The sequence below is a fragment of the Halictus rubicundus genome, unplaced genomic scaffold, assembly GCF_050948215.1.
Source record: "Halictus rubicundus isolate RS-2024b unplaced genomic scaffold, iyHalRubi1_principal scaffold0223, whole genome shotgun sequence".
NCBI classification, from domain to species: Eukaryota; Metazoa; Arthropoda; class Insecta; order Hymenoptera; family Halictidae; genus Halictus; species Halictus rubicundus.
The window spans coordinates 204,998-225,347 of record NW_027488764.1 but is presented as its reverse complement, the minus strand read 5'-3'; the positions used below and the strand labels follow the sequence as shown (position 1 = coordinate 225,347).

General features: G+C 37.8%; 1 protein-coding gene, 1 long non-coding RNA gene and 1 pseudogene across 2 annotated transcripts; 2 read left to right on the top strand and 1 right to left on the bottom strand.

The window, feature by feature from the left end:
- Nucleotides 1-4,966: 4,966 nt before the first annotated feature.
- Nucleotides 4,967-7,526, bottom strand: LOC143364055 (uncharacterized). Its single transcript, XR_013083976.1, has 3 exons — nt 7,424-7,526; nt 6,275-6,449; nt 4,967-5,185 (listed from the first exon to the last, which is right to left on the bottom strand). It is a non-coding gene; the product is annotated as an uncharacterized LOC143364055 (long non-coding RNA).
- Nucleotides 7,527-12,514: 4,988 nt separating this feature from the next.
- LOC143364057 (uncharacterized) lies at nt 12,515-13,210 on the top strand (annotated as a pseudogene).
- A 5,463-nt stretch (nt 13,211-18,673) lies between these two features.
- Nucleotides 18,674-19,922, top strand: LOC143364053 (defensin-like). The gene is made up of 3 exons (XM_076804566.1): nt 18,674-18,824; nt 19,029-19,212; nt 19,625-19,922. The coding sequence occupies exons 1-3, from the start codon at nt 18,755-18,757 to the stop codon at nt 19,653-19,655; spliced, it is 285 nt and encodes a 94-aa protein (XP_076660681.1). The 5' UTR covers nt 18,674-18,754; the 3' UTR covers nt 19,656-19,922.
- Nucleotides 19,923-20,350: the final 428 nt, after the last annotated feature.

Sequence of the window (20,350 nt, the reverse complement as noted above, 5' to 3'; positions counted from 1 at the left end):
GTTATTGGGATGGTCAGATATTCAGAAATTATTATTTGCCAAAAAGCGTTTGATTGGCTTGGCTAAAATTCTGGTGCAGAGTGAAAAAGGACTTACGTCATGGGAAAAGCTAAAGTCGTGCTTGCTTGAGGAATTTTCGAAAAAAGTCAACAGTGCTGATCTTCATAATATGCTATCTAATAGAAGAATGAATCGGGATGAAACAGTACAGGAATACTTTTTGCAAATGAAGGAATTGGCGTCAAGAGGTTTTATTGAAGCAGAAGCATTGATACAGTATATCGTGGATGGAATTCCTGATGATCCTTATCGTAAAATGTCCTTATATGAAGCGCAAACTCTTAAAGAGTTGAAGACAAAATTAGAAGTCTACGGTAAGCTGAGGAAGAAGACGCATATTCAGGCGGGAAAGAATGTTCCAGTACGAGTCACCGCGCCAACGAAGGTCGTGTCGCAAAACAAAACAGCGGCGCAGAGGAACGAGTCGAAGGACGAAACACGGTGTTTCAACTGCAATGAAGTGGGACACTTCAAAACATCGTGCCCGAAGCCGATTCGACAACGGGGATCGTGTTACATCTGCGGAGCGGCCGATCATCAAAAGAGTGTTTGTCCGCAGCGAGCGACAAGTTCAAAGCACCGACCGGCGACTTCAACAGGGGACACTACTACGCATTTAGTTCGACAAACTTTGAGTATTGTTCCTTCCTATACAATTAAAATACAATTAGAGATAAGCGAAACAGTAGCCGTTCTCGATACAGGTAGTCCAATATCGTTGTTGAATAATGATTTGTTGCCTAGTGGAACAAATATTGAACCTTATAACGAAGCCGTACGTTATGAAGGAGTTAACAAAAGCGAAATTACTATATTAGGTAGATTATTGCAAAAGGTACAAGTACAGGATTGCGAAGTTTATATTAATTTTTATGTTGTTCCAAAGATCACGATGAGTAATGCATGCTTGTTGGGTAGAGATTTTATCGCGAGCGACAATATTCGGATAAGCTTTGGAAAAACTGTTGAAATTTCGAAGCGGTTGAAAGAAAGAGAGGCGAGTGTCGGTATTCCTGAAATATTAGCTATTGACATAGATCAGGATTCTGTACAATCGCTTGAGACTAATGTGAACAATAGTATTAGTTGGGACGTTAAAGATAAAGTTCATGCTATTATGGATAATTATTACGTAAAACCTGAGAGGCCGGAAACGCCAAAAACTCAATTAGAAATGGAACTTTCGATTAAACCAAACCATCAACCGTTTTATTATAATCCTAGACGTTTGTCGTACCTCGAAAAAACAGCGGTTCAGAATATTATTCGCAATTTAATGGAAAGAAAGATAATACGTCCAAGTACATCACAGTATAGCAGTCCTATTGTACTAGTCAAAAAGAAGAATGGACAAATTCGTATGGCAGTGGATTATCGAGAGATAAATAAAATAACATTACGAGACAATTTCCCAATTCCGCGAATCGATGATCAAATTGATGAACTTCGCGATAAACAGTATTTCACACGACTAGATTTAAAAGATGCGTTTCACCATGTTAAATTGAAAGAGCAATCTATACCATATACGTCTTTCGTTACTTTTATGGGTCAATTCGAGTACGTTCGAATGCCATTTGGATTGACAAATGGACCCTCTTTTTTCATGCGATTTGTAAGTGCAGCTTTTCGTACGTTATTGGATCAAGGAAAGATTTTAATTTATATTGATGACTTATTGATTGCAACGAAAACGATAGAAGAAAATTTAGAGATTTTGAAGGAAGTGTTGATTGTTTTAGTGGAAAATTGTTTAGAGTTACGATTAGAAAAATGCACATTTTTATTTACTGAAATTACTTATTTAGGCTATAGAATTAGTGCCAACGGTGTTAAACCGAGTACCGAGCATGTAGATGCAGTGACAAATTATCCAATACCGCGAACGTTCCGCGAATTGCAGAGCTTCGTGGGTTTAATTTCATACTTTCGAAAATTTATTCGAAATTTTGCACATATTTCGAAGCCTCTTTATGAGTTGTTAAAATCAAAAACGGAATTCAAATGGGATGATGAAGCTCTGAAATCTTTTGAAAGTTTGAAACAGTTAATGATATCCGAACCAGTTTTATGTATTTATTCACCAACAGCTAATACAGAATTGCACTGCGATGCAAGTTCTTCAGGATTTGGTTCAGTGCTCTTACAGAAACAATCGGATAATAAATTTCACCCTATTTGTTATTTTAGTAAGCGCACAACGCAAATAGAATCACGATATCACAGCTTCGAATTGGAGGCATTAGCGATTATTTATTCTCTGGAACGATTCAGAATATACTTACAGGGCATACGGTTTACTATTGTCACAGACTGCAATAGCTTAAAGTTAACTTTGGAGCGAAAAGAGGTTAATCCTAGAATTCTTAGATGGTCACTTATATTGCGAAATTATGATTATGTATTGGAGCATAGAAAAGGCGAGCGAATGCAGCATGCCGATGCATTAAGTCGTATGTATAGTATACTAGTTATTACGGAAAATAGTTTTGAGAGAAATTTAGAAATCTTACAAAATTTAGACCCGGAAATTAATAAGATCAGATCTAAATTAGAACAAGAGGAGGATAGATTTTTTGAATTAAGTAACGGTTTAGTATATCGTAAAGCGAATGGTAGATTGTTATTTTACGTTCCATCATCCATGGAGGAAAATGTAATACGTGCAAGCCATGAAGAAATTACTCATCAGGGTATGAATAAGACAGTAGAATATATATGTAGAGTATATTGGTTTCCCTGTATAAAAGATAAAGTAAAAAACCATATTTCAAATTGTTTAAAATGCATAACATTCGCGACAGTTGCAAATAAGATTGAAGGGAAGTTACATTGCCCGGAAAAAGGAAATTTACCTTTCCAGTGCATCCACATCGACCATTATGGTCCGTTGGAAAGAACTAAACACAGCCAGAAACATATCTTTGAAATCATTGATGCGTTCACGAAATTTGTTAAATTTTATCCAACCGTTAGTACAGGCGTTGATGAAGTAATACGACATTTGAAATCTTATTTTTCGAATTATAGTAAACCAAAGAAAATTGTATCAGACAGAGGTAAAGCGTTTACGTCCGAAAAATTTAAAGAATTTATGGCAGCGAATAGTATACAGCATGTTCTTATTGCGACTGCCACACCACACGCAAACGGTCAGATCGAGCGGATAAATCGGTCATTGACACCGATTTTGGCGAAACTTACTGAAACATCTCGTAGCTGGGATAACGTTTTAGTGCAGGCAGAATTTGCGTTAAATAATTCGATAAACCGATCAATTGGAGATACACCGGCTAGACTCTTTTTCGGAACTAATCAGTTAGGACAATGTAGTGATGATTTACGCGAAATTCTTGAAGAGAGAAAGAACGAATATCGAGATCTAAATAGTATTAGGCAAAGCGCAGGCGAGAGAATTCAAGCGAGTAATGCGTATAATGAAAAATACTATGATAAGAAGCGTAAAAAACCAACAAAATATCAATTAGGCGACTATGTGATGATAAAAAATGTAGATACAACTGCGGGTGTGAATAAGAAATTATTACCTAAGTATAGAGGACCCTATGTAGTGAAATGTGTATTAGACCATGACCGTTATATTGTATGTGATCCTGAAAATAACCAGTTAACTCAAATGCCTTATGAAGGAACTTGTTCTGTCGAAAATATGAGACCATGGATTAAAGGTGATCCGGATTAGTTTAAGTGTATTATCGTTGGAAAAAGTTTGTTAAGAAAATGATTATTTAATTTTACGTTTTAATTTAGATTTAGGTTTAGAGTGCGAGTTTACTGAACATTAGATTATTTTTATGTTAAACGAGAAATTTTGTTTTGTTCATTCATGCGAAAGGAATGTGTATGTTAATCAGAGTTATATTTTAATTTAATGAGGTTCTTGTAGACAATAAGATGTTTGTGTTTTCTGCGTGAACCGATGATTGAGGGCAATCATGTTGTCAGGATGGACGAACTGTAGTATATAGCACCAGCAGTCGGTAACCGATATGTATTGGTTGACGCGTGTCGAGAGGGCGCGGACCTCCCGACACGCCAGGACCGATCGTATGAATCGGCAGTTCAAATAAAGACGCACCAAAGCCAACACGTGTACGAAATCTTTAGAACCTCTTTAGAACCCTTAGCCTTCCTGATTACGGTCACTACATAAAGAATGTCAGAAATTACATTATCGATTCTTTTAGTATCATTTTGAACACCAATAAAAAAGCTAACATCTGTATTTTCCTCAATCTCTGTTCTCTTAGAGAGCGAGTAAGCATGTGATAGTGAATTACGTAAATCTATAATGACTTTTCTTGTGTTCCTTGGTAATGATAGTAGAAGAAGCTCGCTTACAGTGCTAGATAACTCAGGTGATTCTAGAGTGTTTTTTAAATATTCACCAATAACTTGTAAAACCCTTGTAATAATTAACTATCCTTCCCTTTGTTTAGGATCAGCTGATAACGCCAACTTTATATAATCATTTATTTTCTCTAAAGAGTGAATATCCCTTATTTGTTGATAATCGCTATACAACTCTCCAAATTGAGGATAATTGCTAACGATCTCTGCAACAACTCTCTCACGCTTTAACTTTGGGAGATCAGCAAATTTACCAATGTCCATACCTTCTATAGTATCTTTTTCTTCTTTAAGTTCCTTTGCAAAATTTTTCAAGTGGTTTAGTATTTTACTTTTATTTCATGTGGCATTATAGAATAGATTATTTTCCTGTCGTTTTATGTGAGAAGAAACAAAACTGATCAAACAAAATTCCATTTCTTCCCAAGGCAGTCTATCGTAGGTTGATTTCAACTGCCGCTTTAATATATGAATATTTTGTGCAATAAATTTTGCTATGAATAAAAACTTTTCATCTACTTTTTCTGTGTTTGAGTACTCTGCCTTTAACAGGCTGAAATTTTGAAGTACTAACTCAATCCGCTCTCTTATGTTATTAAGATAACTCTTCACATTCTGATCTTGTCCAGAAGTACTAGAGAAGAAACGGAGGTTTATTAATTTACTTTCAACAAAAATTTCTATCTCTTCTGACAATGGTACGTTCTTTAGTTTTAATTCCTCATAAGCTCGTGAAAGAATTTCATCTAATTCCCTGAAATGAACAGCAAAATAATTGCCTGGCCATTCATTAATGAGTGTATCAAGAAGTTCAACATTGCCTGAACGTATAGCATAATAAAATGCATTATGGCATGTTTCATCCTCATCATCTGGTAATATAGTAGTTGCTCTGATGCCAATAGATAAATTACTTAGAATTTGACTATCACTGCCAAGTAGGTACTCTAAAATCATTACCTTATTATGTTTACAAGCTAAGATAACTAAGTTAGTACTCTTAACAGGGTTGTTAGTGATCGCGCCGAATGGTCAGCTTCGTTGTTCGGGAGGGGTTTGTTGTGTATGGACTGTGATTTCCAGGTTTAACAAAGTAAGAAAACTATCACTTTATTTAACGTTAATATAAACAAACTTTGTGGACTGTATATATTTAGCGCGATTGATTATTACAAGAAAGATGCTCTTGTCTTAATAACTGTACGTTACAGTTGCCTTAAGAGAAGTACTAAAACTTCGGTATGTTTTTCTAACTGAAGACTGTACGAAACAGTGGCCGTAAGGGAAGTGCTTGGACTTCGGTGTGTTTTCTAAAATCTCTCCCGCGCTTGCCAAACACCGATATTTAAGCGAATTGTCAATGGGCGGTGACGTGACTGGCCAACGCCCACGATGGTAGAGAAAGTGGTGGAAAAGCGTAAGAAACATTTGGCAAGCCGTGTTGACGGAAAAACCCGCACTCAGGCGGCGCAACGCAGGTAAGGCCCGTTCGGGGACACGTGACAATGACCTAAGTATTTTATGGAGACGGGTGAAAACGGCAATTTCGAAAGTGAAGACCAGGGAAGCACACGTGCAAGGGTAATAAACTACTTCCCGAGTCCTAATCCCCGAAGCGTGATTTTTACTTTCCCGGTTGTAAATGACCTTGTAAAGATTCCGTTCTTGGGACATTTGGTTGCCAAATGTGCAAGACGGGCACTTCGTTCAAGCTAATAAACTGACCCTCGAGGGTCGCACAAACAGTTAGCATTATCATAATAATCTCTCAAAGTTACTTGATCTTCTGCATCACTTATGTAATCAATGAAGTTGCTTAATTTTTTTAAGCTATCGACATTACCATCTGATATCGCCTCTTCGAGTTCAGTTAAAACCAGGAGATAAAGTTCTTCAGCTTTTGCTTTTTTGCAGCAGAGCTTTTTATATTCTCCAATAAACTCCGCTTTTGATGTGTAAGAACATGATAGAAACTGTTTATCTTTTTGATAAAAACTGGTTCGTTGTTTAGATACACTCTGGAATATATTTACATCAATATTAGAATAGCAAAGTTTACTTAATATGGCAAAAATTAAAATAGCATCTTTTATTAATAAAAGATTTTCGAGAGAAACATTTACTAGTCGTGCAATTTCAAGACGAAAGCCCTGACAACATTTCGTTTTGGGTGCGGGAAATGTGTTGGTTGTTTAAATTTTTAGTAACACCTAATAATAACATATTTGAAAACAACAAAGAGAAGTGATGAACTTACATAAAAAAGCACTAAATTTAGTGTTTTAAGCATTATAGCAATCTCTCATGTATCACCTCTCTGGAACCATACGACTAATTTTTGTTCATAAAAAACCCTAGTACTGATAAAAAATGTATTTATTCTAATCTTACACGTTTGGTATAATTACTTATAGAAGTTTCATAAAGTCTTGTACCAGATACTACAAGATCATTTAAGAACTTAAAGATTGAAAAGTACATTTATTGGAATCATCAAACGCTACTATAAAGTTTAACAAATTGTCATTAGATAGATATTCAGTTATATTATATGTAGAATCATGGTCCAGAATAATTTTTTTTTCTTTGACATCTTGATCTGCCATATCTAATTTAGTATAAAATTGTATCTTACTTAACTTATTTAATAAATCTGATCTATCTAAAAAAGGTTTTACCTTATCTAATATGATATCATTATATATACGATAGCGTACGGAATAATAAATTTTTGCTAGTCTTACAGATAATTGATTACTATATAGTACATGTATGTTGAGGTTATTTGTAACAAATTCATATACATATATATATACATATATAGTGGAAGCCTATCTTTTATTTCATCTGTTTTCATTTGATAACTTGATAATTTACTGTAATTACTGCATCCTTTATAAGGAGAAAAATCAATAATTTTTCCGTAATCCTTATTTAAATTCCTTATTAAAGTAAATTTAATCAACAATTTAGCACATGCCAGATCACTTACAGCGTTATCTAAAGATGTGGAACAATTATCATAAAGCCGGCGTTCACGATTTCTTATGTTCAGCTCCATATTCTAATAATTCTTTAACTATTTAATCCCAGATTTTTACAACTTTTTTTTTACAGCATGGTTCAGTGCAGCATTGCCTTTACTGTTTGTTGCATTTACACACTAATATATATACTATGTTTTCGAACCGGGCCGTCTTTCCTGGAACTCAACCGGGCCGTCTTTTCTGGAACAGAACCGGGCCGTCTTTCCTAGAACAGAACCGGGCCGTCTTTTAGCATAAAACCGAACGCACATTATTTTTTTTTAACCAGGACTAGAACGTACAGCTTAATTGTTTTATATGAAATATGTAACTAACATGTAAATCTTGTGTACAAAATCTCTAATTAATATAAATTAAGTATAATATTAATTGTAATGATACGTATTTTATTTTTTTTCCAATTTTGTAGTTGCAAACTCTAGTTGTAAAAAAAAAATGGAAAACTCGGAAAAATTCGAACAAATACAGATTTCATATCGAAGTTTAAAAGCGACCACCCTGAATATTAATTTAATAATGAGCTATTGTCATCAACACTATCTTAAATTTTGGGGTGGATGGGGAGGGGTGAAACTGGGAGGAAGAAGAGTATACACCTTAGCGTATGCGGACGATATAGCGATGCTGGCGGAAGAGGAGGAAGGGATGAAAGGGATGATAGGGGTGCTAGAGCGCTATATGGATAGGAAAAGGCTGCAGCTAAACGCGAAAAAGTCAAAGATAATGAGGTGTAGGAGGGGAGGGGGAAGGTGGAAGAAGGTGACGTGGATGTGGAAAGGTAAGGCACTAGAGGAGGTCAGTAGGTATAGGTATCTAGGATATGTAATAAAGAGGGACGGGGGTCAGGAAGAGCAAGTGGCGGAAAGGATAAGGAAGGGGGCGGCAGTGATGGGACAAGTGTGGGGAATAGGGAAGAGGAGGTTTGGAAAGGACTGGGGTAGGAGGATTTGGCTTTTTGATAAATTAGTGTGGCCGGTGATGAGTTACGGAGTAGAAATATGGGGGTGGAAGGAAAGGGAGGGTATGGAAAGGATGCAGGAGAGATACCTAAAGTGGGTGTTAGAAGTAGAAAAGTGTACGCCAGGGTATATGGTTAGGGAAGAATTGCAAAGAGAGTTAATGAGGGGCAGGGCGGGGTTGAGGGCATGGGGGTATGAAAAGAAGTTAAGAGAGGGCAAAGGAGGGGAATTAGCGAGATTGTGTTGGGAAGAGATGAGAGGGAGGGAAAGGAGGGGAGTAGTAAGAGAAGGGTGGGAGAAGGAAAGACGGGATTTCTTTGAGGATAAGGGGTGGACAATACAGGAGATGGAGGAAATGATGGAGGAGAGGAGAGATGAGGTAAGTGGGGAGCTGGTAAAAAGGGAGAAGGAAAGGCAGAGGGAGGAAAGGTGGGAAAAGATAAAGAAATCAAGATATAATAAGTGGTATGGGATGGTAAAGGGGGAGGGTCTGCCGGGCTACTTAAAGAAAGGATGGGGGCAGAGTAGATGGCAGAGGGTGGCAAAGTTTAGGTTAGGAAATGGTATGAAAGAGGGAAAATATTGGATGGATGAGGAGGAGAGAAAATGTAGAGTGTGTGGATGGATAAGTGAGACGTGGGAGCATGTATGGGAGGAATGTATGCGGCTGGATGAGGAAGGAGGTTGGCAGGAGAAGATGGGGGAAGTGTTGGATGATGAGGGGGGAGGGGGGAAGTGGATGAGGAGGGTGGAGGAATGGAGGGAAGGTGCAAATGGAGGATTGGGATGTATGGTGAGCGACCGGAAGAGGTGGTCCGCGGGTTAGGGAAGGGGAGGTGTAGGAGGAGGAGTGTGTGTGCGTGTGGGTGTGTGAGAGAAAAGAGTGGTATGCTATGTTTTATTTGTCTGTTTTTTTTTTGCTGATGACAAAATTACGGCAGTTACTTATTTTATTTATTTTACATAATGTAATATATTAAATGTATTTTATTTTATTTTATTATATTGTATTTATGGCGAGCGTTATGGCGAGCGTTATGGTAGATTGGTTTTATTTTATTTTATTGTGATATATTGTTATTATTTTATATTTTTAGGTCCGTTTTTATTATGTTATTATACTTATTATGTTGAAAAGCGACAGTAGCTCTCTCTCTCTCTCTCTATCGGTGTAATTAGTGGTCTGCGATTTTGCGAGTTGAAGCAGATGTGATGTAATGGGATTGTAACCCTGAGGGGAACAATAAATGAATACATACATACATACACTATCTTAAATTTTTTCATATTGTTTAAAACCATGTCTGCGTAAGCGGAATAACGTTCAAATCGCTATTAATAGCTCGCCGGTTGCTCCAGACGGTATTGTCTCCAACCGTGCCGAGATTCAGTCACCCGTGACTGTTGACAGGTTTTTGGTTTATGACCCCGCGTCTTTGGCTAAGTGTCGTCGCAGCCTTTGATTGGCGACATTGAATTTGTAACCGATCTCTGCCGAATAGCTGCCGCTTCTCGCGCAAGGAGAGGTCACGTCCTTCGGGTCACCGATGCGGTTGAAACTTTGCACACTTATAGATCTCGTTCTCCTCTTTACGAATATATACAGGGGCAGATATATATATATAGGGGCAGATACCCAATACTTTTCGAGATATTGACGATTGAAGTTTCATTACTTCCCATGTAATGCCGTATTTTTCCTAGCCTACAACAAGAGTCGGTGTGGCGCGACGGTAGCGTGCCAAGTTTTCAGCCGGACGACCAGGGTTCAAATCCTGCCGACTAACGCATTTTTTTTTAATTTCATTATGTTTTATCATTGCATATTTATATTATTAATTTCAAACGATTAAATTTCACGCATAAAATTGCATTTTGAATTACAAATAACATGTATTTATTTACTAACAACAGGATTATTTACTATTGTTATATATTAAATAATAATTAATAGTAATTAAATAGTAATAGTAATTTATATATTAAATATAGATATTAAATTTTAAGAAGTCTTTATAAATATCTTGTGTTAACTTTCCGGATTTCGAACAAGTTACTATTACGTTTGTGTTATGTGACTGTTACGTATGGAGACGTTCTCCACGTTCCTTTCGATTAGAATTTGTAATCTCTTTTCTGAGAACGAAAAGCGTCCCAACAGGCCCCTTTTATTAACGAAAGATACTGTATGCCTTCTTTATATCAAAATCTCTAGACACTCCCTTCTGGCATCCGTTAATTAATATTCTGATAGGAAATAGCCCGGATAACCTTCATTAACCCCCTTTAACGAAAATCTAACTGAGGCCTGGTTTTCATTAGAACTGACAAAAATGTGACTGTGACCCTACGTACATTAAATCTTAAACAGAGTACCCCTTTCATTTTCAAGGTATATAAACCCGTTCATTTTCATCCACCTTGGTTCAGTTGAGAAGCGGTTCAGTCAAGATTCAGACGCGGTGCAGTACTCGTGCAGTCACGTCGCGTCAAGTCTAGTGAGATCGGGTTAAAGTCCCTTTCGAATCAATTCGTAACCTTATAGATTCCGTTAGTTCGGTATATATTCTATTTGGCATTCAATAATCGCTATCTAACCCCGCATTGCCAGTGCGTCAACACCGTGCATCATAGGTAACAAATTCTCAAATTGTACATTCACTCGCGACACAAACAACAACATTTGTAATTATCTTAAATCAGAATATATTTGTCTTGTTTGTTAACTCGCGTAATCTACAACCCTTAATTATTGCCTAATATCCTAATCTAATAATTGAACGTTCCCACATGATACAATCTTACCGCTCGGATTGTATCAATTAAATTATATAAGTTACGAGGCTTACTAATCTTAAATTCAAATCAACGAAGATTTCTCCCACCTAGTGGCTCCCCGGTTCCACATTGGGTGCGTCCACGAAAACTATACCATCCTAGTGGATCCCCGATTTCGCATTGGGTTCTTCCGTATCCTAGCAGCTCCGCAGTTCGCCGCGTATCCAACCTAGTGACTCCCCGATTTCGCATTGGGTGCGTTCGCGAAGTTTCATCCTCCTAGTAGCTCCTCGGTTTCGCATCGGGTGCGTCTGCGTTTGACTCCAACCTCCCAGAGGTTCCCTGATTTCGCATCAGGTGCGTCCTCGACGTCAACTATCCTAGCGGCTCCCCGATTTCGCATTGGGTGCGTCCGCGTACCTAACTAACAAATTGAAACCATATTCCTGGGGTAACAACCCCTCGCCGGCCTCTCGCGTTGCTCGCAGCCCTGGCTCGTAACATGACATAAGTTCATCTACCTTTTTTTAAACAAGTGCGGTCTTTACTCCCTTATATGTTATTGTCCTTTCGAACGTTGATTGATACTGACATCCTGTCTGATCCGTGTTGATTATATAATTTAAATGGAATTGCGAGGTGATATATTTTACTGCTTTCCGATCATTTTCGGCGGCCTGCTATATTTTATCAAAATGAAACCGGTACTTATCATCATATGCATTGAAGAAAAAGAATTTAAAACTAATCATTAGAGGAAAATTCAAACTTTATCACTACGAGCACGAATGGTAAGTAATGTGACCCGCCGTTTTCAAACTGCGTCGCGGTCTCAAGAGTTTCCTCTATCTCAAGAGCGTCTCCGATGTCACTGTTTATTGAATGTTTATATTGGGGATGATAATCCAACCCACGAAGTTCCGAATTGCATTTTCCCAGTCAGTTGAACAGTCAGTTTTGTTTCACAGTCAAAGCAAGAACTTCTTCTAAAAATGAATACGCGAGCGTCTACGTCGAGATTTTCATCTCGTAGTGTTTCTATCGCGAGTGAAAATGATTGTGTACGCGATGCAAGTGCGATTGTTGAAAATGAAAAGCAATGTTTAAAGGACGCTTTTATATATGCGGAAGGACTCCTTCGCAATGAAAATTTAATTGCATCAGAAGGATCATCCGTAATTTCTCGTGCAGCGATAGCAATAGGCGAGAAAATATTTGAACTGATCCTGGATATGATCGATCATCACGAAATAGTTACGGAGGAGAATCTCATTTCTAATTACGACATAGATAGGGAAAATGTATTCTCCAAAATTACAGCTGACGAATCTGCTGAAGATGAGTGGTTTTAACAAGTGGTCACTTGTTAAAAAAAGAGTAGATGAACTTATGTCACATCACACAAACATAATAGTAACTTGTTCGAAATCCGGAAAACTTACATAGGATATTTATAAAGACTATTTAAAATTGGTAATGAAACCTTATGTGGAAGATAACAAATTTCTCCTGTTGATTGATTCCTGGGGAGGACAGACAAATCAGGGAATGTACGACACATTATTTCTAACCGAAGAAGGAAACACCACATGTACTCTTCGAGTTATTCCACCAAAATGTACACCACTAGTACAACCTTGCGACGTGTACTTTTATAGATAGGTAAAAAATTTATTTAAAAAAATTCAAAACTGCACATATTTAATTGAACAAAATCGAGAAATTGCAAGCAGAGAAGATGCAATTAAAATACATTCTCTCATTCATAAACAATTGTCTGCAGTAATTTTGAAACCAATGTTACAATACGCATGGTTCGCCGCTGGACTATCGAACGATAGGGAAATTTTTGAAAATGTAAACCAGGTGTGCTTCCCAATGGAACTATTAAAAAACAAATGTTCATGTGACCAAAGTGTATTTATACGATGTGCAAGATGTTTCGCTTCATTGTGTTTTGTTTGCTTCTACGACAAATACCACTGCTGTACATAACAACAACTGTAAGTATTCTACAATAAATATTTTACTTCTGTTAGTAAATAAATACATGTTATTTGTAATTCAAAATGCAATTTTATGCGTGAAATTTAATCGTTTGAAATTAATAATATAAATATGCAATGATAAAATATAATGAAATTAAAAAAAAAATGTGTTAGTCGGCACGATTTGAACCCTGGTCGTCTGGCTGAAAACTTGGCACGCTACCGTCGCGCCACACCTACTCTTGTTGTAGGCTAGAAAAAATACGACATTACATGGGAAATAATGAAACTTCAATCGTCAATATCTCAAAAAGTATTGGGTATCTGCCCCTATAATGCTATATATTCGTAAAGAGGAGAACGAGATCTATAAGTGTGCAAAGTTTCAACCGAATCGGTGACCCGAAGGACGTGGTCTCTCCTTGTAAGTTCAGGACAGATACAAGCCGAACCAACACAATTGGCCCCAGAAATTTGACTACCATCCGTGTAAATAGTGGAGCAGTCACTGATCCCAAATGCATCCTGAAGAATATTCTGAGCACTATTTGTAGTTTTTATATCAGTACCCAGTTCGGTACCAATTGGGATTGAAGTTATGAAAGTTTTATAATCATGACAATAGATATTAGTTTCACGAATGTTGGATGCATTGTGCTCTAGAGCAGACGTGAGGCATCTACAGAGCAATCTGCGTTGTCGTGAGGTCCTTTTGCTTTTGTACAAATTATAATACGTTTTGATGGCCCTGAGGGTGAGAGAGTTTCGATTTGTTAAGATCTTGGCCATGAAACAGTAGCATAGCTGGGAAGCGCCCTCTTTAATCAGAGACAGTTTTGACTCTCCTATCAAGATATTAAGTATAGTTTTTCGGTAGCCTAAGGCAAGCCTAATCGCGGTATTTTGAATGCTTTCTAATTTTGCAGTTAGGTATTTTTGAGAGGGAAAATAGATAAAGAAGCCATAATCTATAGTGGAGCGAATGAAGCTTTTGTATAGCGTGATGAGCGTTTCAGGATCGGACACCCACCATGTACCACGAAGATATTTGATTATATTGAGAGCTCTGGAACATCTCTTTATGACTAAATCAATATGCATTTTAAACAGAAGTCTATAGTCAAAGACAATCCCTAAAAAGCGAACAGATTCACTAGAGACTATACTGCAATTACAGAGTTTAATTTGTGTAGTGCATGGCAATATTTTTTTTATTGTTAAAACGAATTAGTTTGGTTTTATGCGGAGTGAGAGTAAGCCCAATTTGGTGGAGGTTTTTGCTGATTATGTTAATGGCATTAGTTAATGTACTCTGGGCTCTTTTGACTATTTTAAATTTCACATATATTGCGATATCATCTGCAAATTGTGATACGTAGACATTGCGAGGTACATTTCTTGTTATGTCTGAAACATACAGAATATACAGCAAGGGACTGAGCACTCCTCCCTGTGGAACACTCCTGAAAACTAGCCTGGGCTTAGATGGAGAGGTAGCCGAATAAATTTGTCTTTCGTGTGTCAAGAACTTAATGAACAACAGCAGATTTCTAGGACAATCTAAGTCCGCCAGTCTCGCCAATAAGATATTACAATCAACATTATCGAATGCGCCTTGAACATCCAGAAAGGCAGCTAACACTTCACTTTTTTCCATAAAGGCTTCCTCAATTTTTAGAGTCAGATTAACTAAATTGTCAGAGCAGGACCTCCCCTTCCTGAAGCCTTGTTGGCTAGGAGGAATGAGTGACTCATGTTCCCCCACCACCATGTTCCTGCATTCTGCCCTTGACCATGGACTCAAAAAGTTTACACGAACACGACGTCAGAGAGATGGGACGCAAACCGTTGCCGTCTGTTTTGTTTATAAAGTGAACAAAGGATTTTTTCCAGCTTAGGGGGAATTCATTCATGGTATACATGGAATTGAATATGCTAGAAGAAGTTTAAATTTCAACGGAAGGTTCTTGAGAATTTCGTAATCTATACCGTCCATACCGGATGCCGACTTAGAATTTTTAGAGTCAAGGGCAATGTTGAATTATACTAGATCAAATGGGCTGTCTAGGAAACCGTTTTGGTCACAAGGAGGAAGCCATTCAGGGTTAGTTGGAACTCAAGGAGGACTAATCTTGTTTAAGGCTTGATAGCGTTCAACGCCTTGCTGTAAATTTTCAGAGTTAGCCGAGGAGGTAGCTCTAACCCACTTGTTTTTAAGAATTCTGCATTTGTCCCAGACATAACTTGGATTTGTGTGAAAACTAATACTTTCCGCGAATTTTCTAAAACATTCTCTTTTCTTGTTTTTAAAGGTTTTCTTTGCTAATGCTGCGTACTTTTTGTAGTTTATTAGATCTTCTAAATTTCCGGTGTGTTCCCATTTTTTAAATGACCCCCGGCGAAGTCTCTTGATCTTGTCACACTCCGAGTCCCACCAAAAAACTGGATTCGAATATCGAGTTTGACCACAATTTGTTTTTTTATCTTTTTTCTTTTGGTAGGAGTGCTCGACCCAATAGAATCAGTCACAATATCGGCAAAAAATTCATATCTAGAGTGCGGCTCTAATTGTTCATACTCTATGGTACAAAATTTGGAATACTGAGAATCTAGTTCGCACTTACATAAATTTATTCCAATCGGTTCTGACTGTCTTCAGCTTGAACGAATGTTTCTTATAGAAATATCTTTCTGTATAGTACATAACTAATAGGGTAAAGTGATCAGAACCCAAGGTTTCATCTCCCACAACAACATTTACCTTATCAGAAATATTTATTGTCGAGAAGATTAAGTCCAGATTGGATCTATTGTTCCTGTATAAATCCAGGTGTGTAAGAGAATAATTGTTATGCAAAAAAAGGTCATGAGCATCTATGGAATTGCTTAATCTGTCACCATTGGAATCAGTATAGTTACAGTTCCAATTTGTATTATGAGCATTAAAATCTCCCATGAAAATGCAGTTTGCATTTGCTGCAACATTCGAGCAAATGAGATCCCATTGAATTTGTGTGAGAGATTGACCAGGAGTTCTGTAACAAGCTATAAGATCGAGCGGTGGATTGAGATGACTTAGCTGAACGCCTAACAGCTCTACGGAATCATCTGGAGATCGAAGATTGTTAATTTCGCGATAGGCAACGCTTTTACGTATGAACATCAAAATGCCCCCGCCCCTGGCGTGAGTTCTGTCTCTCCTGAGCGTGAGAAAACCTGGAAAGGTTCTGAAGGTGCTGTCCGGTGCTAACCAGGTTTCAACACAGATGAGGATGTCCACGTCCTTTAGGATGGTTTCGATCTCTTCAGCCCGTTGTCGTACACTTCTTATGTTCCAGAAAATGATCTTCAATGAGGTAGGCTCCATAGTTAGTTCATTTGGATAGAAAAGGTTAAGATGATTCAATATCTTCTATTGAGCTGAGGTCTTCAGTGGAGGATTCTCGTGTATCAGGGTTGGACAGACGGTTCATGATTCGAATCACACGACCTCTAAGCCTCCTACCGGGGAGACGAGCACCGACCTCGGATAGCATTTTAATCAAGGATGGAATATCTTCGGTATAATTCAAGGCTATAAAATGGACATCATGCTTCCCAAAGTTTGAGACTAGAAATTTTGTTATATTCTTCATGTCAATTGGAAATTTTTGGGAATTTTCCTGGATAAATTCTTTGATTGGTGAAAGAAGATTTGCAACTTCCTCCATAGATGTTCCCGCGTCAGGTTGATTTTTTGATTTTTTGGACGGCTTCATAACACGATCAAGTTTTATATCTTTTATCGATGAGTGATTACTGTCGTTGGAGCTCGTTGCTTCGGAGAGAGGTCGTTTAACACGTGGAGGAGGTGGCATTGAACAATCTGGACCTTGGGGTTGAATAACACTTTCCTGAGTAGCGTTCTCCTTATTCTGGGTGTCTTTAAAGGAGTTTTCAACTGGAGCGATCACCTTTTGGCAGAACTTGGCGAGATGCCCCTCCTCCTTGCACAAAAAGCAAGATACTTTGTCGGTAGACAAATAAATCCAGTAGACCGTGCCGTCATACGTTATGGATATTGATTCCGGAACTTTGTGCAACTCATCAGGATTTACATAAAGTTGTCTCGGAAAACTTAAAATATGAGAAAAGCCAGGATCAATAACTCCTGCTTTAATGAAGCTGATTGGAGAAACAGGAGAGATGATGATTTTGCGAAGTTCTTCTAAAATGTTTGACAAAATAATCCTTTTGGCTTTGGAGATGAGCGGTCTGATTGTCAGTGTGTGGGTACCAATAACGACTTTAGTGTGGTTGTCTGAGAGTTTATCTGCTAACTCTTTACTGCTGAGGTACAAACAAACTCGCCTTTGAGAAATCCTGGAGACAAATCTGATACTACTGGGGCCAATTAGACTTGCAATTGCAACAGTATATTCCTGCACAGTGATTCCATCGATAGCATCAAGGATTATTGCTTGCTCCTTTGTAGGAAAAAAGGAACTTTTGCGTTACTTGCGCATAAGAAACAGGGAGTGAATTTTTCTGTGTAGATGAAGGCATGGTATATCGGAATATGCGTTGCGCCAGCTCCTGTAATCAGAGGCTCCGACGCTACGCTGTGCTCCAACACGGAGGTTGAGCGTGTGTTTACACTCGCGAATAACACTAAAGCTATCACACTCACTCAGCCACGGACACAGAGACACAGCAGAGACGAAACTCGTAAACACGTCCTCACTCGATGACGGTTCGAATCGGACCGTAATTATAATTCCTGGAGTAATTCAATTGTAAATCTGCACAAGTCTGATCGTAATTCGTAAGTAATGTAATTTAATTACAAAGTATTTTGTAATTGTACTCCATTGCAATTACAAGTTACATTGTAATTTAATTGAATGAAGATCTGAATTATAAATTACAATATGATTTAATTACAATGTAATTCAATTACTTTGTAAATATAATTCCTGGAGTAATTCAATTGTAATTCTGCACAACTCTGTTCTTACGCACTAACAGTAAAAATGTGTTGGCAAGTAAATCAGTTTCAATTTGCTTACGGAAATTATAATACCCGAAGGTTTCCATCTTCGTTTTAAACGCTGCAGATTACTGCTCAACGATTATACTGTTTCATTTTCCACCAGATCTGTTCAGTCACTTCGAAGAACAATATTAAAGATGGCATACACGAGTACTAGTGTACATATGTAAGTACCTGGTTTCGAGAACATGGCTATTGTACACAGACAACGATGGTTTGAAGAAACGGCACAAGGGACAGGAAAACCTGAGACAAATGTAACGGGGAAGAACGGGGAATTACTACGTTCACCGTTATTTGTGTCTGTCGCCATAAGGGACGATTTACCGCACGTGCCAACACCGTTTAATTGTTTACTTTCCCTTTCATTACAACTGCGCACATACTTGTCGCGGGATTTACCAGCGCGTTACATCTGTGGAAGAATATTATAGTATAAAAAGCGATGCAGATTTTACATCCATCATCAGTCTTCCAGCTTCTCTTCAAAGTAGAACGGAAATCTAATCGATAACTGAAATGGCGAAATTCTACATCCTTGCCGCTTTTTTGTTTGTGGCTGCTGCCGCTGTCGTCGCCATCCCCGTCGGTAATATACAAATTTGTCTATTTCATTTTATACGTTAATTTAACATAATTTCTTAAAGTACCTTACGATCGCTTAAATGTTGATGCGGCTCTAACTAAACGTAATTAAAAAAAAAATAATTGGATTTATTCATTAATATTTTATTCATTATTCTGAATAATGTTCGGCCAACACTGTCCGCATTTAACGTTCCATAAATTCCAGACGAAGAATACGAACCTCTCGAACTCGCCAAAGTTGCGGAAGAGCGTGCCGTTACGCAAAGAAGAGTGACCTGCGATCTTCTCTCGATCAAAGGAATCGCCGAGCACAGTGCTTGCGCTGCCAATTGTCTCAGCATGGGCAAAGCTAGCGGTCGCTGCGAGAATGGTGTCTGTCTCTGCCGCAAGTACGTTACTTTCTAAATATTGATAACACGGGGACAACTGTCGGACATTATCAAACATTTATCAAACAATTTTTATCGATGTACAAATCGCATACCTTTAGGCGTAAACACGCGTGATCCAATTTAACGCATTGTACATTAACTTATCTATTGGAGATCGATCACTGGCACGAATCAACAGCCAGATTCTTCTCGAACTTTGCACAGCCAATAGTGATACGACCCTTGAGATCTATAAAGTAGATAAAGTATGTATCCGATACTCTGCTTCCGTTCCGAGTGTAAAAATAACTAGTTAATTGACGATACGCTGATTCAGTTATCGAGTATTTCTAATCTACAGTTTTACTGCAACAATTTTCAGAGAGATACGGCTTGCACTGCAGGATGTTGTAACGTTTATTTTTTTCAGGACTAACTTCAAAGATCTGTGGGACAAGTGATTCGGTTGAATCAAGTTTCTTGTGTGACCACCGCCGAGGATCGATGGAATTTTTCTACGTAACCTGACAAAGAACAACAATGCTCTGCGAAAAACAACGTATTACACGGTCCTATTTTTGACCAACAAAGGATCCTCGAACATTGAAACTTCCATTGGCCTTGGACTTCCGTTTTATGTAACAACACAATTTTGTTTAGACAATAAACACTCTATATGGTGCAGAAACACGTGTTCAATAAATATTGCTTACGCTTCCGAAAATCGACCTTCGTCTTTTTCTAATTATCTTTGACTTGGTAACCCAGAAATACATTGCTTGGTTTAAAATTTCTTACACTTTCGTATCCTCTTATACTACAATACTTCAAAAAAGACATTTTCTTAAAATACCTCGATAACTAATGATTTTTTAACTATTGTACCGGAATACTTTCTACGTAGAATGACGAGAGATATCCGTCTATATAAAAAGTATGCATTTCCATTAAAAAAAATAATGCAATTGTTGAATACACGTGCACCATTGCACTTCTAAAAAAAACATAATCCTACGGATGTAGTATGTTCTCTGAAGGGTCATTCCACGCGAAATCGGACACTTTTTGAAGTATGTATTGTTTTGTTCAAATTTGAATATGTTGTAGTCACTAGTGACCTATGAACGAATCTCAACACTGTAAAAACAGTGTCACC